Source organism: Sesamum indicum, linkage group LG10 (genome assembly GCF_026168435.1).
Source record: "Sesamum indicum cultivar Baizhima isolate 11 linkage group LG10, ASM2616843v1, whole genome shotgun sequence".
Classification (NCBI taxonomy): domain Eukaryota; kingdom Viridiplantae; phylum Streptophyta; class Magnoliopsida; order Lamiales; family Pedaliaceae; genus Sesamum; species Sesamum indicum.
In genome coordinates this window covers 15,984,084-16,011,798 of record NC_142666.1, presented here as the reverse complement: position 1 = coordinate 16,011,798, position 27,715 = coordinate 15,984,084, and the positions used below count along the sequence as shown (strand labels likewise).

Genomic DNA, 27,715 nt, shown 5'->3' with positions numbered 1-27,715 from the left:
TATATTAAATACACGACCTTGAAAATTATCTTAGAAAGTGTTTGCCCGAAATTTACTAATATCGTTAGGTTTATTGCTAACTTATACCCCCAGTGTAAAAACTTTTTGATATTTGGGTGTTGACATTTACTTTCTTCCATCACTTTAGTTTATGTTTCATCACCTTCTAAACATTCTTTATTTTTGTATCTTATAACATTAGAATTTGAACAAAGTATTTAAAGATGCAAGAATAACTGCTACTTCACTCTCTATAGATAAAAAGATTTACAAACCAGAAAACAACTATTAACTATATGCGATGCATTTACATCCTTAACATACTTCAAAATATTAACAGTAATCAATGTAGAGACCTTCGTATTATAACGGGCAATATTGAAAGTTCACTTAAACATTATGCTGATTTCAGTATCTTTCATTCAAAATCCTGACAACAGGGGTGTAATTGTGAACGGAGTATGTTTTAAAAGGGTATAAATGTAATTTCTAAAGTTTTATAGGGGGAAGTGTCATTTCATATTTTTAGAGGAGATTTATGTGTACTTGAACCGTATTGTATTTTAGGAAATAGAATCTTATGGTGGAATGTAACAAGAAGGCATAAACTTGAAATACAAAGTAATGAAATCTGAAATGAACATGAAAACAATCAGCAAGATTTTACAGAAAACCATGTTGAATAAAATAAGTGCTTTGGTAACATCAGAATTTATAACAGGAAATAAAAAAAATACTAACCTCCACTTGAAGTTTACAGTTCTCCACATTATCCTGCTGCCTGTTTTTCGTCTCTCTGTGGAGCATTCTGATGTGATCCATCTTTGCACAATAGTTCCTCTGAATATGACAACCGACAGGGTGCACTCTCAACTGTGTATAATCTCTTAACTTCAGAATCTTCCCCAGAAGTCTCTGCTTGTGCAACTGTTTCTGATGACACAAAAGTCTTTACTGATTTTTGCCTTTCCTTCAGGCCAGGTTTCACATTGGAGCCATTTGAACTACCATTGCTTGAGATTGTATGTTCATTAGGCATCATGTTGTCAACATTATATGTTTGTGAATCGATATTGTTTGAATCCTGAGGATTATCTGATCTTCCACTGCTAGATGATTCTCCTTGAGAATGGAATCCAACAGTTGCTGGTGGTTCCATGATAATAAAATCAAGAAGACGACCAAATTGCTCCTTCTCTTCATCAGACAACCGAATTGTAGTCCACCAACTAGCTTCGCATTGTATTGTCTCTAGCTTCTCTGCATTACTTAGTGTTAAAGACAGATATTGCAAGTTGCTGCAACCTAGAATTACAGTTTTTCTCAATGATTTCCAGTTCAATGAGGTACTCCTGCATATGCTTTGCAGATTTGGCAAGTTTACCAGTTCAACAATCTCAACCTTGTGTAGGATATCCGACATATCAGCCTGTTTCTGCCTGCCAGAGATTTCTACCTTCACAATATCCACAATTATGGAACAATTTTCAACTTTTAGGTGTTCTAGACTTGAAAGAGCTTTTGCTAGCTCGTGATTCAGAATCTCTGTTAACTCGGAGCAGCCAAACAGCGTTAGAACCTTCAAGTTTGAAAGGCTTCCTGGAAGCACTGGTCCCTTCCAAATAGATTGTAGCGACAGGAGATCAAATAAATGCAGCTTCTCCAAGCATTGCAGCACTGCACCAGTAGTCTCTTCCCTAATTTCCAACCTCCCATCAGTTTTTTCAGTGTCCACAATGTTTAGCAATCCCTTGCAGCATTTGACTACACAAACTTTCAGTGCTCCTGTATTTTCCAGGTCAAATTCACTCAAGCTCTTCACACCTGAATGATCAACTAATTCAAAAGCACTTGCCTGCTTTAGTACTTCTTTGACTGAAGAAATTTTTCCGCTGGTGAGGAATCTCAGTTGTCTTTCATCTAAAATTCCAGAGAAATCTAGACTGTCTGGATACTTCGTCTCAGAGAAACCAATAGAAATTTTGAAGGACCGCAAAGTATTGTTTTCCCAGTGGGTCTTTGTGTTTTTCCAGGATTTGCTGTAATTAACAAACTTTTCAAGGCTACACACACTTGGGAAGTGGAAGCTAAGAGTGGTCAACTTGTCTAAGCTGGCTAGCTCATCAACCACGTGATCGGCAATATTTATCCAGCCTTGATTGCAGCAGCCTGTCTCAATGGTGAATTCTTCTAAATGTTTTAGAAGACAGATTATATTGCGAGGAATCATCAAACAACCTTTTTTTCTTTCACTATCGCATTGGCATTGAATTTGGGCAAATGAAAGTCTCAAACACCTCAAGCAAACCATTTCACCAACTTCATCAGGTAAAGCTGGAACTGAAGTTCCCCGAATATCAAGCAGTTCCAGCTTCTTCAGCCCTTTTACTTCAGCTGGTAGTTGAGCAAGTTGGGAACAATTATTCAAATATAAACTCACAAGACTAACCAAGCTAGAGATTGACTCTGGTAACGTTTTTATCCCTGTTTCATGTAAATCCAAAACTAAAAGATTTGTCATATGGCGAAAGAATGAAGCTCCAATGGTTACCAACTCTGGATTCCTCTGCATTAACAAGGTAGACAAGTCGCTGCTTTCTGGAGTTTCAGGTAGTTCAGAATTACAACAGATGAACGACATTCGTGTTGCTTTCTTCCAGATTTCTCCATTGAGAACTTCATGGTTCTGTGGCACCCAAATTACGCACTTTTCCTCGTCCGGGCACTTCTGTTTTAGAGCCACTTTTCTAAAATACAGTGGCATCTTGACATAATTGTCAGAACACCATTCGAGCAGGTACTTATCTGTAAGTTCCTTCAGAACTGTCACTCCACGGTCTCGAGTAGCCCTCAGCCTTCTGGTATCATTTATATCAATGAAACGCTCAGCCATCCAACATTCTACTAAATAGTCTTTGTGAATCTTATGCTCACTCGGAAACAGTGCACCATAGAGTAGGCATTTTTTCACATAATTCGGCCTCAAGCCTTCATACATCATCTTATAACCATTGGCAAGTTCTCCTAGGCTTAGCAAGTCATCAGATTCAATGTCAGACTGTAACATTCGTTTCACATCATACCACGAGCTTTTTGTGTCTTGTAAATACTTGGCTACTAATGCTATCAAACGGGGTAGCCCCCCACAGCACTCAATTATTCTGTCAGCAATAACGTTGTGATCAGCCTGAATTTTGCCATAGATACTCTCAAAAAGCATCTTTGCTTCAGATACCGATAGTTTCTTTATTTCGACCACTTGATCCATCATACGGTGAATAAGCTTCTTGTTACTTGATGCAATCACAATTTTTCCATAAAGGTGGTCTTCTCTTAATCCCACATCATTCAGATCAATGTATGAGGCAACCTGATCCATGAGCACTATATATCTCTTCTGACACAAGAATGTGGAAATTATAAATGCTTTCTGGTTTACACTGTTAGAACTCTCTCGATAGAGCTTTAACCGTTGTATTATCTCATTCTGTATCTTCTTTATGATCATTTCTTTTTTACCCAGTTCTGTAGGAAAAGTTATCCAGATGACAATCTCTAACCTGAAACTGTTCTTCCCATCGGACAATGAGGTAATATTTTCAAGTTGATTATTCAACTTTCTCAAAATTGTTGTTTTTCCTACTCCCGATGGGCCCGTTATACCAATTCGTTTCAAATTTTGATCAGACATGTATCTGACAAGATCGGCAACATAGCTACCATGCAAAGGCCGATCATCATCAGTATGTTGCACCTGAACAATTTCTAGTTTCTTCTCAACTAGCAGATTGTCCGGCTTCACACTATCTACGAGCCCATGGATGTCCTTGGTCAGCTTGACAACGTCTCTGCTGAGTTGTGCAAGCTTGAAGAAATTACGTGTCAAGATCTTTGGCTTTCTTTTCTCCAGTTCATCAATCATCTTTCTTGCTTTTAGGGTGTCTTCATCAGGCAGCTCTTCATAGGCGCCGAGCTCAAGCAGCTCTTTTAAGGCATCTGACTTGGGCACAGCACTTGGGAAATCAGTGGTGTATTTTTGGTACTTGGTAATGAACTTGGTGAACCTCTTAAGAATAACTTCAATCTGCTTCTCCACAATATGATATGCATTATTCTTCTCTTTAGAGACTGACCCTTTAAGGATTCGATCAATTTTGTCCTTGTTTGACTGAATGATGATTACCTCTACCACGAGCTTTGTCAAATTATCCTCCAAATCTTCAATGTCATGCTTCTTACCTTTAATGTACAGCACAAAGTCCTTGCAAGGATTATAAATAGCTGATGTAGATTGCGCAATCAATGTTGGGATGAAGAAAGGCATTCTGCAAAATAGGCATTTTGATCACCCAGTGGTCCAGATGGCACCAGGACTAGACGAAAGTGAAACATAAAATTATCTATAGGGATAAATACACTTTTCACCCCTAAGTATGCCTACAATCGCATTCACCTCCCTAAAGTATAAAAGGTAACTCAAAGCCTTTGATAACATTGGCCATAGTTTTAGGGAAAAAAATGCCTTTATCATTTAAACACCTTAAAATATATTTATTACAAACGATATAAAATAATTTATTATAAAAGTTGTATTTAAAACAAATATTACTCACAATATATAATTTTTATAATTAGTATATAAACGTTTAGAAACTCTCTATACTTACAATCCTTATAGTCTTTATATCATTGTTTAAATATACATATATAGTTCATGTTTTCTGTTGTTATATATCTGATGGGTATACATTTGTAACCCCTACAATAAGACCAGATTACCCTTCATTAAGGGCATTAGAGTCATTTCGCGATCAGGATCCACGCCTCTTGTAACGGGCGGGTCGCGGAAGACCCGGCCCGGGTCGCACAAACCGACTGAAGATCCGGACAATGGAAGCCGTTTGATCAGAACATGAGCCAGTAGGATAAGGCCACGTGGCCCAGTACCCGATACCCAGTTGTGCTCTATAAATAGACCCCGATACGCCATTATTGAGGTAACTGTTATGCATTAATTGAGATCGAACTTTGAGATAGAACACTTTTCTCTCGATCAACCTAACTTGAGCGTCGGAGGGTCATTGTCGGGGACGTGCCCGACGAGCTCACGGTTCTTGTTTTATTCTCAGGGAACCCAAAATCTGGTCTTGGACGAATCAGCATTCTTAGTAGAGATCGAATCTCGAGATCGCATTATTCGACCCGGATCAGTTGGCGCCATCTGTGGGAACGTCTGAGAATTACATCATGGAAGGTTCATCGAGAAGGAACGCCGGGGAAGAAGATACACCAAGAAAAGGAGGAACGACAATCCAGATAACGAAAGAGGAAACTGCAAGAAGGCAATTGTTCGAGAACACCGAACCCCAAAGAGAGTCGCGGGTGCATGGCGAGCTAGAGCGCAGGACTAAAAAACCGGTCTCATCAGACGCGGGATCCAGTAGTCATGCCCGATCAAAGAGAAGAGAACCCGTGATTTCGCGAGCAGAAGTGGAAAACGTAGGCAGGCAGATAGAAAAATTGAAGCAACAACTAGACGACCTGAAGAAGCGAGGCGACCTGAAGAAGCGAGGCGACTTGGCGAGGCGGAATATGAATTCACCCTTCACTAACGAAATTCTATCCGAAGTTGTTGGTTCAAACTTTCGATTACCCGACCTACCCAAATACGATGGGTCGAAAGATCCACGTGAGCATATCACTGCATTCGAAATGGTAATGAATCTATATAGGCAAACGGATTCTATTAACGCAAAGTTGTTTGTGACTACTTTGACAGGGAAGGTACAAGAGTGGTTCACCAGCTTGCCAAGTGGGACCATCGAATCGTATGAGCAACTGATACATAGGTTCGCGTACCACTTCGCCAGCAAAGGAAAATAAAAAAGATCAGCGACCCACTTGTTCGTGATCCGGCAAGGAAGTGATGAATCTCTTAAAAATTTTATGGGTAGATTCAATAACGAGACGTTGGAGGTGCAGGATCTGCGGATCGATATGATGACGAGCATATTAGTATATGGGTTAAAGAAAGGACCATTCGCATCGGCGTTAGCTAGAGATCCTCCCGGTGATATAGAGCAATTGATGCTCTTAGCCCACAAGTATATCAACGAGGAGGAAATGAATGCGATCAAGGACAGAGAATGGAGAGGACATCGAGATAGAATATCCCCAAGCAGATCGAGAAGATCTTTGAGAAGATCAGTTGAAGCAGGACATCGAGCAGAAAGAAATAAGAGCTAGACAGAATAAAGGGAGAACGGCGCTTTCAGTGAGGGTAACAACTCGGAGGATAGGGTATACATGTACCTCTATTATTTTCATAGTGGATTTTAGCTTTTGCAGGAATAATATTATGGTGCTTACATTACGAATTATGGGTCATGTGTGTAATTACCATATTTGGGAGTATTTGCATCTATAAATGTGCGTGTGAAATAGATAGCTTTCCCCGTGTATCTGCAAAAGACCATCAACTACGCGACCTGCAAAAGGCGCGATCCCTTGTGTCTGCAAAAGACCGTCAACTACGCGACCTGGAAAAGGCGCGACCCAGTGTGTCTGCAAAAGACCATCAACTACGCGACCTGAAAAAGGCGCGACCCCGTGTGTCTGCAAAAGACCATCAACTACGCGACCTGCAAAAGGCGCGATCCCTTGTGTCTGCAAAAGACCGTCAACTACGCTACCTGGAAAAGGCGCGACCCAGTGTGTCTGCAAAAGACCGTCAACTACGCGACCTGCAAAAGGCGCGATCCCTTGTGTCTGCAAAAGACCGTCAACTACGCGACCTGGAAAAGGCGCGACCCCGTGTGTCGGCAAAAAGACCATCAACAAACACGCGACCTGAAAAAGGCGCGACCCGGTGTTTGAAAAAGACCATCAACAAACACGCGACCTGAAAAAGACGCGACCCAGTGTCTGAAAAAGAGGCATCAACTACGCGACCTGCAAAATGCGCGACCCGATGTCTAAAAAAGACCACCAACAAACACACGACCTGGGAAAAGACGCGATTAGGTGTCAGGTGTCTGAAAAAGACCATCAACAAACACGAGACCTGAAAAAGGCGCGACCCGATGTCTGAAAAAGACCATCAACAAACACGCGACCTGAAAAAGATGCATTCGTCTTGCCATTTGAAAAAGAAGCGTCAAATACGCGACCTGAAAAAGGTGCGACCCGGTGTTGGAGAAAGACCGCGATCTATATGAAAGAGAGCATACCCCTCTTGGAATGCGCGCCGCAGATCAACCGCCGAGATGCCGCCACGTGTCCGCCTGGGTAACCGATCGACGGACGCGACTGTTCGACTTCTTCAAAGGCAACGGTCATGCACTTTGAAAAAGTGGGGAGTAATGATGGGTATACATTTGTAACCCCTACAATAAGACCAGATTACCCTTCATTAAGGGCATTAGAGTCATTTCGCGACCAGGATCCGCGCCTCTTGTAACGGGCGGGTCGCGGAGGACCCGGCCCGGGTCGCACAAACCGACTGAAGACCCGGACAATGGAAGTCGTTCGATCAGAACATGAGCCAGTAGGATAAGGCCACGTGGCCCAGTACCCGATACCCAGTTGTGCTCTATAAATAGACCCCAATACGCCATTATTGAGGTAACTGTTATGCATTAATTGAGATCGAACTTTGAGATAGAACACTTTTCTCTCGATCAACCTAACTTGAGCGTCCGAGGGTCATTGTCGGGGACGTGCCCGACGAGCTCACGGTTCTTGTTTTATTCTCAGGGAACCCAAAATTTGGTCTTGGGCGAATCAACATTCTTAGTAGAGATCGAATCTCGAGATCGCATTATTCGACCCGGATCAATATCTAACTACCTATATGTGTATAACTTTTTACAAAATATTGTAAATAAAATTTTAAAAATTTATTTTGAGCTTGTATATGTATTCTGAAACATACAACATTATATATATATATATAATCCATTTATAATATTACATAATTTTGTTAGTAGAGATATGATATATTTTAAATACTTATTCATGAAACTGAATATAAAATGTAAAATTTTAATTAACATAAAACTTTATATTCATAAAATTCTATGCATGATATATATGGTGACATCATGATTCATACATATTTATGTGTATTCTTAAATGAACAATCTACTATATAAAATATAGTTTCAGATATTGAAATTGTAAATATTTCTACATTACTTTATTTATAATAAAATGATATAATTTAAGTATTTTTTTTAAATAAAAGTTCAAAATTACTAAAAATCCATTTCGGGAAAAAATTCGTAATAAACATATTTTACTGGTATAGAGGTAAATTAATATTATTATTGTTAAAACTTACTTTTGATAAGATCTAAATTGATAAATACATTAGTTGAAAACATTGAACTTAGACAATCTTGTAATAAAGTTTTTTAAAATTTCATTTAATTATTTAAATTCAATTCTAATTCATATAATTAAAATTCTAAGTACATCTATTGGTTATGTTTAATCTAAATTAAAATATTATATCTGTATTATCTATATATTTACATATACACATTTCTATACATATTATAAGATTTAGAGTATATAGTAGTTTATATGTCTAACCTTTTTTAAAAGACCAAAAATGTTTCTACATAAGACGTCACAAAATATTAAATCAGCATACTATTAAGTAATTTCTTAAATATTTTATTCTTATAGAATACAATTTAGAAATTTAAGATTAGAAAAAGAATAAAATAGTTGCATAGATCTTATTTTATACAAATTCTATTAACATGCAACGGAAAAAGAACATAAAAAAGTTACAAAGACTAATAAGAGTCAGTAATTGAAATTTAAACTCATGTGAGACTAATAACTATTCTAAATGCCATTTTAATAAAAAACAAAGTTTCAAACTTAGTCTTAAGCATTTTCAGCAAAATAATAAGTTGTGAATTAAAAAATTTAATTTAGTAATTTAACTAAAACTAATTAAAAGGGCATTACAGAAAATAACTACAATTCCATACTATGTAATTTTTTGAGTATAACACTGATTATGTTGAATATCACACCAAATTACTAAGTTAATAACTCAGACGCTAACCTCATCATAAATTATTAATAACGAAGTATCAGTGTATATCAAAACTTTAAAAAGTTCATATAAACGTGAATAGAGTATGTTCACATATATATTCTTGCAAAATAAAAATTTTGAAACATAAAAAGATCGGACATATCGAATTATTGGTCACAAAAACACAATGAATTGATAAAAAGAATTAAATGATTAAAATATTAAAATTACAAACAAAGTAAAAGCTTGTAGAATTCACTATAAACGTAGTTTAGAAAAATGGTATACTATGGATTAAGAATGATAAAATTGAATTAATAAATGATACATAAATACTATTCCAAGAATTCGCATAATTTATTTAGTTTAATCAATGTAATAAGTATCATTAGTTTATATAAAAAAAAAAGTCAAAATTAATTTCGTTTTGACCCTCTTTTATTATCTTCAATAAGAAAAACAAGCTTCCATATACTTTCATCAATTACATTATTCATTTCATTGAAATAAATCATTAAGATTTTCGGCCACAACAAATATAACGATCAAAAGGAAGAAAGATACTATTCTCATGTTTCTCTTTATTTTCATATCACCTCAGTAAATCGTAAAATCTCAATAATCAAATAATAATAAAAAAATACATCAAAACACGAAGTTCATTTTCTCCATAATTATACAATTACCAAATACATGTTCCAATACAATATTAGAGAGTTTAGAATGTGAAATATGGGCATACCTTTTTGTACTTAGGTTTTGTTTTCTTTAGCATTTGAAAAAGTTTTTCTTTTTATTCTTAAGTCAATGTTATCATACGGAAAACCTATCTAAAATATTCAAGTAATTTCTCGGCTTGTCTTGCGAGTAAAAAGTTTGAATAAAAACATTTAAAACGCTAATCATTTATTTTAGCAAAACTATATTGATCCTATCCATTTAAAGAGTATAGTAAAAACAAATGTTGCTCATTTCTAATTAAATATCAATCCCATAACTTATAAATGTGCAACCCGTATAAAAAATAAAGGTAAAATTGTATAATAAGAACCCAACAAAAAAGGATGTTAATGTAATTATTGATATCACTGGTAAGGAGTGTTTGTGTAATTGGAGATAATCTCAAAAAGTGTCATTTACCCCACCAAAAAAGGATCTGACATGTTTATCCGTAGCTTGAATCCTGATTAATACAATTAAAAAACAGCAAAAAAGAAAAACAATAAGAGAACTTAAATAACCTGAATAGTGATCAGAAGAAAACACTCAAACCCCCAGAAACAGGCAAGAGGCTCTTCAATTTTCTAGGACCGATGATCTCCGGAGGAAACAAACAGAGAATTTGAGAAGTGTTGAGATCCCAAGTTTAAGTCAATGGCTATATTGTATCCCACTAACATGTTCTTAATTTGGTTCCAAATGAGACTTCTACCAAGGAAAATGACATTCTTTTTCTCAGAATTCTTTGTTCTTTTTTCTTGTGTAGGTAGAGAAAGAAACTCATATAAAATGGAATTTTCAGACATAAAAAAGGCATTAGGTGAACTGTCCCATTCTTGCTCTACTTTCATCTGTTGTAGTTCTACTCAACCATTGGACACCATTCACTTTACAGTTAAAATCATTCTAATACTATTGTGGGTTTCAACTCCTTCGATGACATGAGTACTGTATTGACGGGTAATCTCAAGTACCCGAATAAGCAACAACGTTTGTACTGTATTGACGGGTAATCTCAAGTACCGCAATAAGCAACCTATGGTCCCGAAAAAGATTGAAGCAAAACTACCCAAACATTTCTTCTTCCACATAAAAATATGCAAGGATTATGCTTTAGTTACGCAGAAACTTGTAGGCTCTTCAAGTTCAAAGGGTAAACGTATCATCCTCGTGAAATTAACAAAATACGGAGACACATATAACAAAATGAACAAAACCACAGAATAGAGAGTTGATCTCCAAATAGCGAAATGCAAAATTACCTGAGTAGTAGGGATCTCAAGAGGAAGTGTTGTAATTTACTTTTTAACTTATGCAGACAGTTCATTCCTTCTGTTCCAAAGTGCAGGTTCTTGCGAGGTGCTCCAGCGTGCCTCTGTGATCAGTAGAGGCTGAATCACATTAAACCAAAACACAAGAATCAAACATTGGGACCACTAAACAGGAAGAGCAAACAAAATCCCTCAAAACTAGACAAAAAAATAAAAAAGGAAAAAGATAAAAGCGACACGTGAAAAACTAAATGCATTCTAACACCCTTCACCTTGTTATATATGTTCGTCACACACGCAATTTGTGGATTAATTTTAGGGAAAAATGCAATTTAGTCAATATGATATTGTAAATGTGCAAATCATTTTTTTATAAAAATATAGCAATTTATCTTTTTGTATTTTTAAAATTTATGCATTTTAGCTCGCTAAACAGGGGGGTAAATTGCTTCATTTTAAAAAATATAGGAGGGTAAATTACTATTTTTTTCATGGAGGGTAATTTGCTCCTTGGCACTATCATAGGGGGTAAATTGCATTAAACCCCTAATTTTCATGTTCTAACCCGCATAGTATCTATTTGGGTTAAATGCAATTTAACCCCTGTAATATGTGAATTAAGCAAATAAATCTTTGTGAAATAAAGAATAGTAAATTATTTTTCTATGTTTCAAAAAATGAAGCAAAACTATTCCCCTATCAATGATATAGATAGGGGGTAATTTACTATTTTTATTTTTCACAATGGATTTTTTTCTCATTTCTCATAAAACAAAGGGATAAATTGCATTTTTCTCGTACCTTTTTGTTTTGTTTATTTATACTATTATAAAACCAAAAACCCTTCACGCTTACAAACAACGATTAATGACACCGCCATATCAATTTCTCGTGAAGTCAAAATACCCTTCAACTAATAAGATAACTTCTTATTCAAGTTCTTAAATTTTAAATTAACTCATAAATTAGTTTTTTTTAATTATAGTGTATTAAATTATATATTTTACTTTTATGTATAATATTTTTAAGCATGAAAGATTATTAATTATATGCACGTAAGAACAGTGTGCCACAACTGCTAGTTAACTATAAAACCTCAAATATTTAGTTGCTACAAAGTTTATTTTTTTGGGAAAAATGCAATTTACCCTTCCATGATATGATAAATGAGCAAAAAAATTTTGCGAAAAAAATTAGCAAATTACCCCATGTGTTTTGAGAAATATAACAAATTACCTCCTTATCTAAACTGTTGTTAGGAGATAATTTGCTTCATTTTCGAAAAGAAAGAAGGATAGTTTGCTAATTTTTCCATAAGGGAGTTTTTGCTCATTTTTCATATTATAAGGAGTAAATTTCATTTAACCTCTATTTTTTTCCTTCCCAAACCCAACAGTCCCAAAAGATTTGAACTCTTATAATAAGTGGTTAAAGGTTACAGGACATTGAGGTCTAACTTAGTCAGCGAAGTTGAGACTCCATAACTTTAAAGGTCATGAATTCGGATCTCGCATTATGCATGGGATATTATTTTTACTGAATAGTAGGTGTGGTATTTATACTGAATAGTATGTATGTATCTTTGTTAGATATTAAATTCGACATGAATAATTATAATAAATTTTATTTTAATTAATTATAATTTATCATTTTTATTTTAAAAAAAGTAAATCAGAAAACGCACAGGCCAAAAGATGGAAACCCATCATAAATTGCGTTTGTGGAGAGTAGAGCAAGGTGGACACCAATGAACATTTCTTTTGCAAAAAGCTAACGCGTCTTTTTGACCTTTTATTTTATTTTTAGGGGTTTATTTGATTTTTACATGAAACAACTTAAATTTAACCCCAATAATATATGGTCAATTATGATCGAACAACAATTTTATTAAACAAATAAACAACTAATATTCCAATTAAGTAAAATCTATTACAATATTAGAATTTATGAAAAACGTATAGTTATCATCTATAATGCACGTGATGACGCTGAAAAGCATAAATTTATATTATACGAGCGCGATTCAACACGCTTTATGCTAGAGGTTGATACAAGTGATTTCTCCCCCTTCAAATGAAAAGAATGAGTGGGTATTTATACTAATATAAATGTATGTTATTTAGGATAAGTATAGGTAAAGTACTACTTTAACTCTCACATACCTCCTATTACATGGCTAAGATTTACTGGTCGTGGTTATTCTGGTAATGTCGTTGTTCCATATCAATTTGGTAGGTTTGACTTGGATTTTCCTTTTCGAAAATATCATCATTGCATTTTTCTGCGTTGATTTCTTTCCTCCATCAACAACCCCCAATTCTTGAATATCATTAAAATATTTAGAAATTAAAGTATGATTTTGGGCTCTTCTTCGGGTTTGGCCTATTAGGATGTCTCTTGGGTTGTGACTTTTCTCTATGTAACAACTAACCCGTTCACTTTTTAACTTTCTTTATGATTTTCTTTATATATCCCTTCCAGTGAAAAAATGAGGAGGTACTTACTAATACAAATGTATGCTATTTATGATAGGTATGGGTAAGTATTGCCTTAATCCTCACCTAACCCCTATTACATGGCTACGATTCATTGGCTGGGGTTATTCTAGTAATTCGTTGTTCCACATCAATTTGGTAAGTTTGACTTTGACCTTCCTTTTCGAGAATATCATCCTTGCCTTTTTTTTTTGCTTCATTTCTTTCCTCCATCATGCGGAACTTCAAAAAATTATATGATGCAGTGTTCGACACGACATTCACGTGTCAAAAACAAAAAAAGAGTTTCCGACTTAATAAAAATAAAAAAGAATTAATTCACTTCTCTCAAACTAAAAAGTTTTGGGATGAAATTACTAAATATTTGAAAGATGGTTATAATGATTTAACTACTTTGAATTATTAGAAAATTTTCACGGCATACTTTTTAAAATAAATCGATTATTTATGTGTTTTGAAGTCATATTTAGTTAAAAATTTAGATATAAGACATATTTATTTTATATTTTATCTTATATTTTTTATATTGTATATTTTAATTTTATGATAAATTCAAAATATATTTAATAAAAAAAATATTATATATAATCGTGTCTGTATCGTATTGTCTTCTAATTTTTTTATATTTTCGTATCTCCATATTCGTAGTGTATCGTGTTCATATGGCTCCGTGTCCATATATATGCATAATAGGGTATCATGGTCATAAATCGTTTACATTGTGCGAATAAAATAATGAATATATCTCCGATAAGTTGCGGAGCTTACATTTGACAATATTTAGAAATACGGATAGTCCGACCCATAATCTAATTGTGGTCGGATCCACAGCGTCAAACGCTCCATTAAAGATTACAAAAAGAAGCACTAGTAATAATATAGCAAGAAAAGAAAAACCCCCAAACCTCACATCCGTGTTTCTCGTTCATCCTCCAGAGATGGTGATTCTCTCTCTCTCTACTTGGCAATTCTTATGCGTATACTCGAATTTGTATATGCGTGTGTGCGCGAACGCGTTTGTATTTTGAATTTGATCTGAAAGTACTCAATTTTTAGATCATGAAATGAAATGTTGTTTTGGATAGTGTTTATGAGTTGTTCTGTTGTCTCCGTTCTCTTTGTTGATATTTAGGGACTTATGAATTGTTTAGACGGTAACTAGTGTGATAATGTATGTAATGGAATTTTTGGAATTCGGATTTCATTTAGTTTTTCTGATATTTCTGGGGTGAGGCGTCACTGGATTTCTCTGTGAAAGACCGATTTAGCAGAAAAAAGAAAAACAATAAAAAGTTGAACTTGATGCTTGTAGAAGCAAAGTCTAGTCTTGTGTGCGATTTTGAGTTTCTGCTGCGGTTGGTGGAACTTTAGAAAAGATTAAGTGGTAGTGAACTGAATTATGATGATTAAAATATACTTTAAATACCTTTTGAAAAAAACAACTTTAAGTAGATAGTTCTAGTGGAGCCCTCATTTGAGATTTTTCATCTGTCTGTTGCTTACTTATTTTCTTACGGTGTAAAAGCATGGTTAAAGAGGCCGTTTGGGCCTCTTTTTATACGTGACATGAAAATTGAGTAATGCAATGTATGTTATGTATACAGTGCCCTGAATGTTGCACGATCTCTTGATGAATGAACATAAGAAAGGGAGATGTTGGTGTTGGACTTGCTTGTGAAGTTGAGGTTGCATTGTATTGAAGTTGAAGTGGTCCAGTGAAATTATGCGGAATTTTTTGGTTGGTGGGGTGAGGGTGGGGGTTGCAGGATGATGGATGCAGGGCATGAATGTACTGTCATTGGCATCAGAGTTGCAGCATTCTAAATATGAAATACGTGCCTTAATTTGATAATGCATGTAGAAAATATGTGTTACACATATATTATATTACGTGAAATGTGTATTTGCCATTTGCATAGGTCATAGGTGAACAGCAGATCTTAGTTAGAACTATTGCCATATGATGGCAAATAAGAATATTCATTTGAACACATTAGAACATTTATTGTAGTTTTAGCCACATCCATTTTATCTTGTATAGGTGCGATTACAGCCGGATCCATTTCTCAATGAACTTACAAACATGTTCGAGCGGACTACAGAAAAGGGCTCTGTATGGGTTACCTTGAAACACTGTGAGTTTTCATCTTTGTTTACACTAACCTTTTTCACCACTTGAGGAGATATAATATTCAGTTGTTTGTAATGCATGCTGCTTGGTTAGCAATTGACATAACAACCGCCATTGATTTGCTATGTTTGCAGCTTCTGACAAGTCCAAGGTGCAAAGGAATAAGATGAAGACAGCTGGAGAAAAAATTGAGTATAGGTGCCTTATTCGAGCAACAGACGGCAGGAAGACCATTTCCACAGTGGTATGTATTCAACCAGTCCTCCCTCTTTTATGTTTAATTTTTATTATCCTCAACACTCGTGTACAGTCTGACTGGTTTTGACTGATGAAATAAACAATGTTGAGCTACTCGTTAAGTGCACCTCATGAACACCTAGCTAAATGCAAGCAACTTTGGTTTGTTACCAAATACTGAGGTGTCATACAGTTGTGGAAGACGAATTTTTGGAGCATTCTAGGACTATTTTCTTTGTTGTCAATCAAATGTGGTAACACGGTTTACTTAAGGTACTTTGCACCCTTGTTATATTGTTTTTCCAGTGAGATCCAACACATGCTTATGTAGTATATGAGGCTACATCCAGTTGGGGTTGCTAGCATTATGAAGACTTCATCTTAACTGCTTCAACTTATCATGGTATCCTTTGAACCAGCACATTTCTGTAAAACGAGGAAATTGCTACCTAACTGTTAGGATGCTGCCCCTACCCCACTTAATGTCATTCTATTATGCCAAATCCATTTGTTGTCTTGGAAGTAGTGAGAAGAGAGAGAGACCGTTTCTGTTGATATGTACCTTTACTCTTCCACCTTAATCAAATAGAATATCTGTAGATATATATAGTTCTTTAACAGAAATACTGAAAAACAAAGGCAACTTTCTTTATCATCTTCTCAATACTGAGAGATCGCTGCAAGGCTATTGTGGGGTTCTGAGAATCTACTGTTATAATTGCAGTCATATACCTAGATGATTGTCCGTACTTGTTTTCCAATGATTTTATTCAGTCTTGGAACTCCTTGCCTCTATTTCTGCAGGTCAAATGTATATCCGTCAATGATTATGAAGTCTTATTTTGCACATATTCTGATCTTTCTACCTGCATATGATGGCTGAAGATGTTCATAGGAATGGAATATTACTGTTATTATTTCTCAATAGAAGTAATTTCTAGGCATATACTGACTAAATATAAACTAACTTCTCATGTTACTACAGATGAGGAACCTGAGGGTAATCTCTTGGATAAAATCTTTTACACTTGAAAAGTAACTATAACTTCTGTTGAACAGGCCAAGAAGTTTTTTCATAAAGTTCACAGATTTGAGATTATGAATATCTTCGAAAAATGCGTTGCATATGTTCTATACAAATTTTCACTCCATGAATACATGACTAAATGACTTTTGGCAGTATTTTGAGCAAAATTCTTTCTAGTGATTCATCAACTTGAAAAAGCAGGGAGTTGGTAGGAAATAAAATGTTTCTTTATGCTGAGTAAGAAATTGATTTTCAAGCTTGCCATGTAGGCTTGGAAAAAGACCGAAAATCATGAATGTGCTCACTTTTACCAGCACATGAGTAATTACACAGCTTTCCAATTAAAAGTTGACATCTGAGACCTGCTGCAGCTGTTAGTTTTTATCCTGACCATCATTTCAGAAATAGACCAACATCTTTTGAGCCAAAATATCACTTAAATAAAGTACAAACAAAATTAATGCTTGTCATAAGTAGCCTTTTTATGTTGCTCTGTTCCGCTTGTGTTGTTTTCTGCAAACATTTGATCTTTATTGCACATTGTCATTTCTGTTTTGTTTTCCCTGTTTCTTTTCCTCCAAAAATTTCCTGAAAATAAGTTGCAATAAAATATAATCATGGTTCTGGACTGTGTATTTGCAGGTCGGGGCAAAAGATCATCAACGTTTTCAATCAAGTTATGCGACTATTTTAAAAGCCAGGATGACTGCCCTGAAGAAGAGGGAGAGAAAAGATAAAAGAAAGGCAGCAGATTCTGATAAAAAACTGGACTCAAAGAAACGATCTTCTGCTGCTAAGAAAACTTCTAACTGAACAAAAATTTCCATTGTTCATCTCTTTTTGGTGTATGCCTTCTTACATTTTGGGCTTTCGACTAACAGAGCTAAAAATCTTTATGATGAAATTGGATGGCCGAACTTTTTGCTGGAGGTATAGATTATAGATTCTTGTTTCCATCTCTACAGAATGTTAAGATGAATTTCTGCTTTCAGTTTTGTACATTCAAACTATTCAAAACATTCGAGTGGCTGCTAGAGTATGTTTTGCACTTCCACGCTTGTGACAATGGGGGCTTGATTGTTTCAAGGTTCATTCTTGAATTAGTCCAAGTCCATCTTTTGTATCTTTACATTTGTTCTTGAATGGCTTCTTTCAAAGTAGTCGAAGAAACGATCATTTGGAATTGGGGTTTATTAATTTTAACCAGGTATGTAGTTTAACAAGAAATTTCTTTATCAGTCCAATTTTTAATGAATGAAGACGAACATTTTTGCCTCTTTTTTCTTTTTTGGTAAAAATAGTCATTGTATGTTCTTCTACCAAAAGAGGAGCCTATTGAGATTGTTCATCATGCTTTTGAGTAGTTTTAACAGGCATGAATCGATGGTGCAAAGGCCTCAGATTCTACGAATTGCTCATGATTTTAACTTGCATTCTTGTATCATGTCTTTGGTTTTGACCTGCAGACTCTACTCCGAAAGTTGAGCTGCAAACACTAATAGCTGGTAAAGTTGTATTGATAAATTATAAATATTTTTATCAAGACTCTATATAATTATGATATTATATAGAAAAATATAAGTACCTCTAAAAGGAAGTTTGTAGACAATGAGGTAAAAATAACTACTTTATTTGTATATATAATGTTTTCTAACAAATAATTAACTGAAAAAAATAGAAAAATCCGAGGGATTAAAAAAAATATTAATCTATAAAAGTATATTATAAAATTCTAAAAATATATAAATATAGTTCATAATCTAAATGCCCTTTGACTTAGTTCACCAAGAGAATTGGATAAAAATTTAAATTAAACTAACAAATAAGTTCGTTGTTAGACGTATGTTAAAATAAGGAAAGTGTAAGTAATTTTGCAAACGAGTTCTTTATTATACGCAACTATAATTTACCATATAAATAGTTAACGAAAAAAATTGCATTAATAGGAATAAAAGCAGCAGCATCTTCTGATTGAATTTCAACTGTCGGTTCTTTATACAAAGTATTTTGAATCAAGGTTAAACTTAAGTGAGTAAGCCAAAAGCAAAACAAGTTTAAGCTTTTCTAGTAAAAATGTTGAACCCAACTAATTAAAATAGAGTTTATAGCAAGACTTGTTCCAGCCTTCTCCCATGTTAGGATCGAGCTGGTGGCAAGTCTCAGAATACAACGGATCAAGAATTTGCATCAAACAAGAAATCAGCCAGGGAACTGCATATTACTTATAATTGAGTCTTCATGAAAATTGCAGGTGAAATCAAGCTTCCCTTGTACCCAAGAACCCTCGGAGCACATTGCTTCGGGGGTATCACTATCACATTTGTTATTTCTCGAGTGCAGTAATTGTAAAAAACTAGTCTGTTTTTCTTACCGGATTCCTCCCAGATCAACACATCGCTGTTCCATACAACCACGGGCTTCGGTATTCCTTTAAGAGGTCGAATTCTAATACTCGACAACCTCGTCCAACGTCCCTGGGCCCCTAAACCATTCAACACCCATCTCTCGAAACACACATCTTCTCGAGAATTTTGTCTCCTGAGAGGGTGAACAAAGAGGAGAAGAGAATCAACCTCAGGCAAAAATCCAAGTTCCACTTTTCTTTTATATGCAGCACCATGAACGCAAGGCGGCACTGGGGTTAGTTCGAACACCTCATTCTGCATGTTGAATGACAGTATGCTGTAATTAGGACCAGCGACTCGTCCCACACGTTTGAGTGCCAGCCAGTGGGAAAAGGACAATGATCCATTCTTGTAAGGCATGATTGCCCTGTTAATAAACATGTCATTGAGTATTTGGTGATCCAATTCTTTCCAGGTATTTGTGCTTTGGAAGTAAACCTCAACACGAATTTCGCTAAACAAAACGGAGAAAATCGACAGCTGCACTACTTTGAGATCTTTATGAACAAAGTCGAAACTGAATCCAACGTAGCATCGGTAAGCGTCGGGGTTACAGGTCGATGAAATTGGAACATCGGCAGAAACTGAGCTTTGGCAAGAGAAGGGTTGCATAGGGCTATTGGAGTACTCGGGCGGATTCCATGAATACAGATCAAACCATCAATGGGTCCAACCATTCTTGGATAAAAGGGTATTTCATTTCTACGAATGTGTTCCATAAAATAATCACCATCAAGGGTCGATACCTCACGTAATTTGCTGCAATCTGTGAACTTAGTTGATAGTTTCCACTTGTGTGTATTACCATCATAAACTCGTACGAGAATACCCTGGTTGTTGCTGCAGTTGTTGCAATAATTCTCCAGGTGCAGCTTCACGAAAGCCCATGAACCGATGATGTCCTGCCATGATTTGATGACAGTCTTGAATCTCAAGAGGGACTTTACGGGCAGATGTGAGAGTATTTCTTTGACAATGTCGTCGTTGATCAGCCGCACTTCGTGCATTGCTACGCTATTCATCTTTGTTTTTCTCGAACTAACGGTTTGTATATCAAACAAAAGACGAGTGAAGAGTTTTTAAAGAACTCAAAAGGAAGAAAATTTCGAAACAGTAATAAAGAGATGAGAGGAGTTTGCAGAATGCAAACCTCTTCTCTGGGAGACGGAAAAATGGTTAGAGTTTCCACAGGAAGAAAATTTCGAAACAGTAATAAAGAGACGAGAGGAGTTTGCACAATGCAGACCTCTTCTCTGGGGAGGCCGAAAATTGGTTAGGGTTTCCGTGTAATTCTTCAATATATCATTTATTAGTTATAAAAAATATTAAATTTATAATTCTATTTATATTTATATTTCTATATCATTGAATCATTATTATATATATAATTAAAGAAAAAAATACAAGCAACCCCTTGTGATATTACAAATGAGTAAATGACCCCCTTATTAAAAAAATAAATAGTAATTTACCTCTTTGTATTTTTTAAAATACAACAGTTCACCCCCCTTATGTATAAGGAGGTAAATTGCTTCATTTTAAAAAATATAGGGAGTAAATTGTTATATTTTTTTCATAGAAGGGTAATGTGCTCATTTTTAATATCAAAGGGGATAAATTGCTATTCACCTTTATTTTATATATATAACTAAATTTTTAGGAGAACTGATAATATGTAATGGTGCTCATAATTGGTAATTCAATCGAATTGAAACCGAAAATGCGACCAGCGACATACTGAAATCCAACAGAATGGATTGGTTTTTATTTGTTTAGAAATTTAATATTTAGAGATGAATATGTAATTTATTATAAAATAATTAACTTTATATTTTATTTGTATCATAGGTTTTATGGTTGAACATTAGTATAGATAACTATAGACTTAATGTATTTTTGGTATTAGGTTATTTAATATTGGGAAAAAGAAAATTTTCGTCCTATAACTTTGATTTAAATTGATTTTTCCTTCAGTCTAATTTTTGACTTTTTTGCCCTTTTGATGATAAAGGCTAATAGTCCATAATGCTCTATATGTAATATCACAAATATTTCTTTAATAAACTTAAATTCTTATACTATTCTAAGCGTGTAAGCTATGAAATGCAAAATAAATGAATATATAAGGACTAAAATTGCTCTTGAAAAGTTGTGTAAAGGTAAAATTGTTCAAAATTTAGTCAAATGACTAAAACTAAGCAATTCTAAAAATTACTGGACTAAAACTAAAATAGACAAATTTAAAGGATTAAAATTAATAGTAGCCAAACTTAAATGACTAAACAAATAATTTTTCCTTTTAATATTTTCGTTTTGTCACTTTCACTAAAAAAACAGGTAATTTGGGATGGAATATTTGTAACGGATGACTTCTATCACAAATTGAAATGGATATTGTAACAGTTATCTACCGATGACGTCATCACGTCATGAATAAGAATTTATTATTGGATGGTAAAAAGCCGTTAGAAAAGGCATTCCAATGTAAGTTGTGCAAGTTTTTGTCCCATATTCCATTACAAAACAAAAAACTTTACAAGGTTCCATTGAATTTTGGGTTGATTATATTAAAATTGGGGATTTTAATTTTGGTCCTGTATCTATAAGGGGTTGGCAATTTTAGTCCTCTAATTTTGGAGTTGGCAATTTTGATTCTATAACTTTCAAATGTTCGCAGTTTTAGTACTTCTGCAAATTTTATGATCATTTTGCCCTTCTAGTTAGAAATCAATCATAGTTCACTACATGCTCCAAGATAGGCCCAACATGTTTTTAAAATAAATTAAGCCTTCATAAATTCATACCTTGTTCTAAACGCCTTGTTCCCTATCATTTCAAGTCCTCGGTTTTACAGACTTTTTTCAACCACACTATCGCAACAGATGGTTCGCAAATACTTGGCTCCTTTAGCAATAAACACCACATTCCTATTTCGTTTCCTATATTAGGGTGTAAAAGGCACTCCAATATAGGGACTTCATCGAATTTTGGACAAACAAGTTGAACATAAACCTTTGATTTATTGAAGAAATAATTGAAATATTACATAGACACTTCTTCTTCTATAGGAGGAGACAACTGTTTAGCCTTTTATATAAGGTTCTATTCTTATTGGGGAAACCCCCATAAAACTAAAAATTTAAAAGTACAAGGATTGGAAAACCCAAAATATAATGCTTTGAAGAGTTGGAGAAAATTTTCGATGATCTCCATCTGCTTCGCTGCTTCCTTATTTATAATCGTCTGCGGATTTCAAACGTATGTTTAGATAAGATGTTATTGCGTTCGTCATCACTTTGTCTTTTTTTAAAAGCGTTATTGCGTTTGTTATCCCCGTGTCCTTTCAAGTTTGTAGTCATGATGGCTTGCCGGGTATGTAATTGCTAGCTGACTTCCTGCTTTACTGACTGTTGTTGTTTTCAGCCACTAGTCTCATTCTTGAATTTTTACATTCTTCAATTTTTACTTCATTTTGTAAAAATTCTTTGTTTTACCTTTGTCTTGATCTGGTTTGGGTTTCTTTTGGGTAACCCGAATTTCTCTTCCGAACAGGGGCTTCTTTTGTTCCTTGTAGCAAGTGCATATAGGGTTTTGCCATTGCCCAAAATGCAACATGTTGCACGTCTTCATCCTTATTGCTTCGGTCGCTGGTAGCTTATTTTTCCATATCAACATCCTCTTCTTTTCAAATAAGCTTTCTACGAACCCAGTATAATGATCCATTCACTTTGTTTGAGAAAGTTTTTTGAATGGATACTTGACTTTGTCCATCTCAGTGAGACAAACCCGTAACCTCCAAACTCGTCTGGTAGAGATATCGTTTTCACTAATAGCTGATACCAGGGGAGCTTCTCCTGAGGTAGCTTTAATTTTGTTAAAAGCTACCATGTCTGGTCTCTGCAGCTTGATGAAATAGAAGGTTGGATGAGACCCCTTTCCTATTGTTTCTGGAGCTGCTGATACGAATTTTAACTCTTAAATATTTCCTTTGTTCAAGTGGGGGTTGGTTTGCCAAGAGTCATAGACTGCCCCACTAATCCATTCCGAAAGCTTTGAAATTTTTGAAAAACTTGGTGACATAGTATGAATTGAAGCCAAAGCTCCAAAATCACACTATTCTAGGACATTCTTCACACCGTAATATATAGATCTCACTTTTTGTCTTGTTATTATCGATAATTAGGACTAAAATTGTCAATACATGATTGCCAAAAAAAGACCAAACATGACTTGTTCAAGACTGAAGACGTCAAAAAAAGGACCAAAAGTGTTAAAGGAGTAAGTAATAGGATCAAAAGTGCTATTAACCTAAAATTACAGGACCAAAAATATACTTTTACCCGCAACTTGATTAGGTTATTTGGCGTTTTCGTCTTTTTACTTTCTACGATAACATATGGTCCTACATCTTTCTAATTTTTGTTATTTTAGTATTTTTTTTTTCTAGGAGTTTACCTTTCTAGCTAGAAAAATTCATGTGCATCATATATGGCCTTTTAGATTGGGCTATTGTTTCTATTAAATTACCTTATAGCATCTTTGTTCTTTAATTTTTTAGGATAGTATTTAGGTCTTGTATTCTTTTATTTTTGCGATTCTAATTCTTTTTTCTTCCACCGGTGTTCGCCTTTCTCGACTAAAACTGCATATGTATCTTAAATGATCTTTTAAAATTGGGGCTATTATTTTTATTGACACATAGTATTTTTGTCTTTTAACTTTCTAGAGTAATATTTTAGTCCTGCATAATTTTAATTTTCGCGATTTCGGTCCTTTTTTTTTTTGTTTCATATATAGGAGTTCACCATTTCAGCCGAAAAATGCATGTGTATCTCACATGCCTTTTTAGAATTGGGGCTAATGTTTCTATTGGCTCGTAGCATTTTTTGTCCTTTAACAATATTTTGGTACTATATTTTTTTTAATTTTCTCAATTTCAGTCATTCTTTTTACTAGACTTCACCATTCTTCCCAGAAAAATGTATGTGCATTTCATGTGGCCTTTAAAAATTGGGGTATTGTATCAATCGACTCGTACTTTTTTGTTTTTTAAGCTAGCATTTTGGTATTGTGTTTTTCTAATTTTGGCATTTCAGTTCTTGTTTTCGTTGGAGTTCATCCTTCTAGCAAGAGGAGGTGAACTCTGGCAAAATAATGGGGTAAATTACGTAAAACCCCTCTATGCTATACAAAATTAGTTGAAAACTCATATGTTAATGAAATAGGTAAAAGAAATCTTTGTGTTTTTTGAAATAATGCACATTCTTCCTCACTGTTTGTTTCCTTTTAACTATTATACCCTTATTTTAACAATCATTGATCTTTAATGATAAAAATGAATGGTCAAGATTGCAATAATTATATAATATATGTTTCATTTATGAGTCAGGCTAAACGTGTGGGAAATTATAGTTTTAATGTTGCAAATATGAGGATGACAATTTTACCCCTGTACGAATTTATTTTGATAATTTTATCCTATAATTTAAAAGTTTCGCACAATGAGAAAAAAAGAAACTAAAAATTAAGGTGGCCTCAATTAATTAAGTCGGTCATATACATGTATGATCATTTTTATTCATAATGAATTAAATCTTTTAAAATTATAGAACAAAATTATCGATATAAATTTATATAGAACCATAATTATCATCCCCATGCCCCCTAAATGGACGTATGAATATGACACTGGTACAGGATTTAATGAGGCTTGCGATTTGAATTATTGTCGGTCAATGAGGCTGCGATTTGTAAGCATTTATTCGGTCCATTACGTTTACGTACCGGAGGCGGTCCTTCTTACCAACTGTCACATTCTGACCAGAATGATTCAAGTAGACCTTCCTAATTAATTAATTAATTAGATTAATTCTTTGCAGTCCTTTCAGTTCATCAGTTCTAAAATGATTTTCTACATTTTATTTAAAATTTGATCTTATTTGGTTCTGAATAATTCAAATGCATCTACAACATACAGAATTATTATTTCCCTGCCTATCGCAGACACGGTAAGAAAATATATTATTATATATATATATATATTATAAATTACTAATATATAAAAATCATTTCAAATCAATATTGTTTATCATGAATAAATCAAATAAAACTTAAAATTTGATCACAATTCATTCCATGATTTTAACTAATATTTAGACCTTGTTTGCAGCAAAAATATAATAAGGGTAAATTACAACAACTTCCCCTTAGGTTTGATATAATTACTAATACATTCTTGTTGTTTGAATAATTATCAATACCACAATTAGTCCATTCCATTAGTCTCCATTACAATAAGGGTATAGCTGAAAATTTCATACATCTATTCAAGAATTACATAATTTCATCAAACATTAAGGGAATTTTGTAATTTTTCGAACAATGAAAAGGTATTTGTAATTTTACCAAACTTTAAGGGGATTGTTGTAATTTATTCTAATTATAATGCATCCATGATTTATTTTTACTTTTCATTATGTTAATTAATTATAATAAAAAACCACGTATCATTTAGTGACACTTGATGTCATGAGTTCTTGAGAATCCCTCTTCCATATTTACTTAAATTTAAATAATATTTCAAGATTATTACAAGATCCTCCCCTGAAATTTATCTAATTACACATCACTACTATTTATCATGGTAAATAAAATGACAACAGTTTAAATATCATGACAAATCACTACTATTAATCATGGTAAATAAAATCAAAGCAAAAACTTAAATTTTTACTAAGTTTAATATAATTATTCGTCATAGATTATATTTTATTAGTTAACTTCGAGTCTGTAAAAAAAAAAATCAAACTATTTAACTCACTAATTATATTTTAATTTATTATAAATAAAAGATATTTTTTTTCCAATTAAGAAATTTTTAGTTAAACTTAAAATACAAAATTACTAAATGAAGAACTTATTTGAGCAATATTGTCTAAAAATTTAATTGTGGGGGTAAGTGTTATACTTATTAATTTAAGAGAATAATTATTACATGACGAATAGTTTAGGGAGACAAAGTGTATTTTACCCTAATTTTAATAAATCATAAAATTTTAAATGAATCATTAATCTAAATTTATTAAAGTATGTAAGTTTGAAAAGTTGGATTTACTTTAGAGAAATTGCCAGTAATTCGAGTATGCCTTAAAGATCTTCGTAATATTATATTAAGCGTAAATTACAATAGGCTTTTTTTTAAGGTTTTGCTATATTTAGGAGTAATAGTATTTTTAGTCGAATAAGTTATGAATGTTATTTTTGGTCCCATTCATTACGAGATTAATACTTTTAATTCCATAACTTATAAAAATTAGCATTTTTGGTCCTCATGCACTTTTCCATCTACAATTTAACGAGGTAGATCACGTGCCTAGCACGTTGCAGTTAAGTATATAAGTGTTTCATTTAGCCTATTTGATTCATTTGTGGAAGACATGATTCTTTGTGTTGATTCTACTTGGCTTCACCTTATAAAAATATGAGAATTATAGGTATCAATTTTTGTGAGAAAAGAGAGAATCACTGTGTTATATATACTCTCCTTATGGGACCAAAAATATTATTTTCCCTATACTTACTAATTCACTTGTTAATTTAAAAATTATATATACTCTCCTGAAATTACAATACCCTAAAAAATACCCCCTATAATATGCTATCACAAAGGTGTGTTTGGTTGTGTACTTGTAATTTGAGGGGAATATTTAATTATGACAAATCTAAAGGGAACCCATCATAATTACCTTTATATTAAAGGGTAAAATAGTTCTTTTATCAGGATCGTTAATGAGTTTTTAGCTGTCTATAATATCAAAAATAGTAGATATAATTTTTTAAACTTCATTAAATTTGTCCGTAATTAGATCAAATCTGAAGAAAAGGACACTGTAGCTTTGCCGATTCCTTATTGCAAATAGGGGTGGCAATCATACCCAAACCCGTTAGAACCTGCCCGGGCCCCACCCCATCCAAAAAATTACAAACGGGGTGGGTAGCAGGTTCAGGCCGGGTCCTAGGTCCTTAGGACCCGCCCCAGTTTTATTATTTAATGTTTATATATAAATATATAATATTTTACTTTATTTTGGTAAAATAAATACTAATAAAATATTAAATCATTTTATTTGTTTATTGTTAGGTATCCGTTCAACAATTGATAAATTAAAAAATATATCACAATACTTAATGAGACGAAAATGAAGAAAGTGTTAGTAATGTGTAATTGCTATAAATTATTTGGTTTATTTTTATGAATAATTGACGATAAATTTTTTTGGCATTGAATATTCTTTCTTATGTATATTTATAAAATAAATAAAAAAAATAAAATAAAAATAACCAAGTTTACCGAATTAAACCCATCCTAATTGAT

General features: G+C 33.8%; 3 protein-coding genes across 4 annotated transcripts; 1 reads left to right on the top strand and 2 right to left on the bottom strand.

Moving 5' to 3' along the window:
• Window positions 1-609: 609 nt before the first annotated feature.
• Window positions 610-11,230, bottom strand: LOC105171969 (disease resistance protein At4g27190-like). Of its 2 annotated transcripts, none has more exons than XM_088885545.1 (2): window positions 11,038-11,230; window positions 610-4,325 (listed from the first exon to the last, which is right to left on the bottom strand). In XM_088885545.1, exons 1-2 carry the CDS (start codon window positions 11,100-11,102, stop codon window positions 770-772), a joined length of 3,621 nt encoding a protein of 1,206 aa, XP_088741671.1. In that variant the 5' UTR covers window positions 11,103-11,230; the 3' UTR covers window positions 610-769. The 2 variants fall into 2 exon arrangements, with proteins under 2 accessions (XP_088741671.1, XP_011091569.2); XM_011093267.3 differs by lacking the exon at window positions 11,038-11,230 and adding an exon at window positions 10,297-10,878.
• A 3,115-nt stretch (window positions 11,231-14,345) lies between these two features.
• Window positions 14,346-17,984, top strand: LOC105171970 (signal recognition particle 14 kDa protein). The gene is made up of 5 exons (XM_088885610.1): window positions 14,346-14,482; window positions 15,146-15,330; window positions 15,583-15,676; window positions 15,807-15,916; window positions 17,579-17,984. The coding sequence occupies exons 2-5, from the start codon at window positions 15,316-15,318 to the stop codon at window positions 17,747-17,749; spliced, it is 390 nt and encodes a 129-aa protein (XP_088741736.1). The 5' UTR covers window positions 14,346-14,482; window positions 15,146-15,315; the 3' UTR covers window positions 17,750-17,984.
• Window positions 17,985-19,158: 1,174 nt separating this feature from the next.
• On the bottom strand, window positions 19,159-20,348 carry LOC105172090 (uncharacterized). Its single transcript, XM_088886249.1, has 2 exons — window positions 20,088-20,348; window positions 19,159-19,968 (listed from the first exon to the last, which is right to left on the bottom strand). The coding sequence occupies exons 1-2, from the start codon at window positions 20,346-20,348 to the stop codon at window positions 19,159-19,161; spliced, it is 1,071 nt and encodes a 356-aa protein (XP_088742375.1).
• Between the last annotated feature and the right edge of the window lie 7,367 nt (window positions 20,349-27,715).

Excerpts from the sequence above, each read along its gene's own strand:
- LOC105171969 (XM_088885545.1), bottom strand. The coding sequence starts at position 11,102 with ATGAACTGTCTGCATAAGTTAAAAAGTAAATTACAACACTTCCTCTTG. Across the intron at positions 4,326-11,037 it reads TTGAGATCCCTACTACTCAG|AATGCCTTTCTTCATCCCAA; the intron begins GTAATTTTGCAT and ends CCTATTTTGCAG.
- LOC105171970 (XM_088885610.1), top strand. Across the intron at positions 15,677-15,806 it reads ATGGGTTACCTTGAAACACT|CTTCTGACAAGTCCAAGGTG; the intron begins GTGAGTTTTCAT and ends CTATGTTTGCAG. Across the intron at positions 15,917-17,578 it reads GGAAGACCATTTCCACAGTG|GTCGGGGCAAAAGATCATCA; the intron begins GTATGTATTCAA and ends GTGTATTTGCAG.
- LOC105172090 (XM_088886249.1), bottom strand. The coding sequence starts at position 20,348 with ATGCACGAAGTGCGGCTGATCAACGACGACATTGTCAAAGAAATACTC. Across the intron at positions 19,969-20,087 it reads ATTGCAGCAAATTACGTGAG|TACTCCAATAGCCCTATGCA; the intron begins GTATCGACCCTT and ends AATCCGCCCGAG.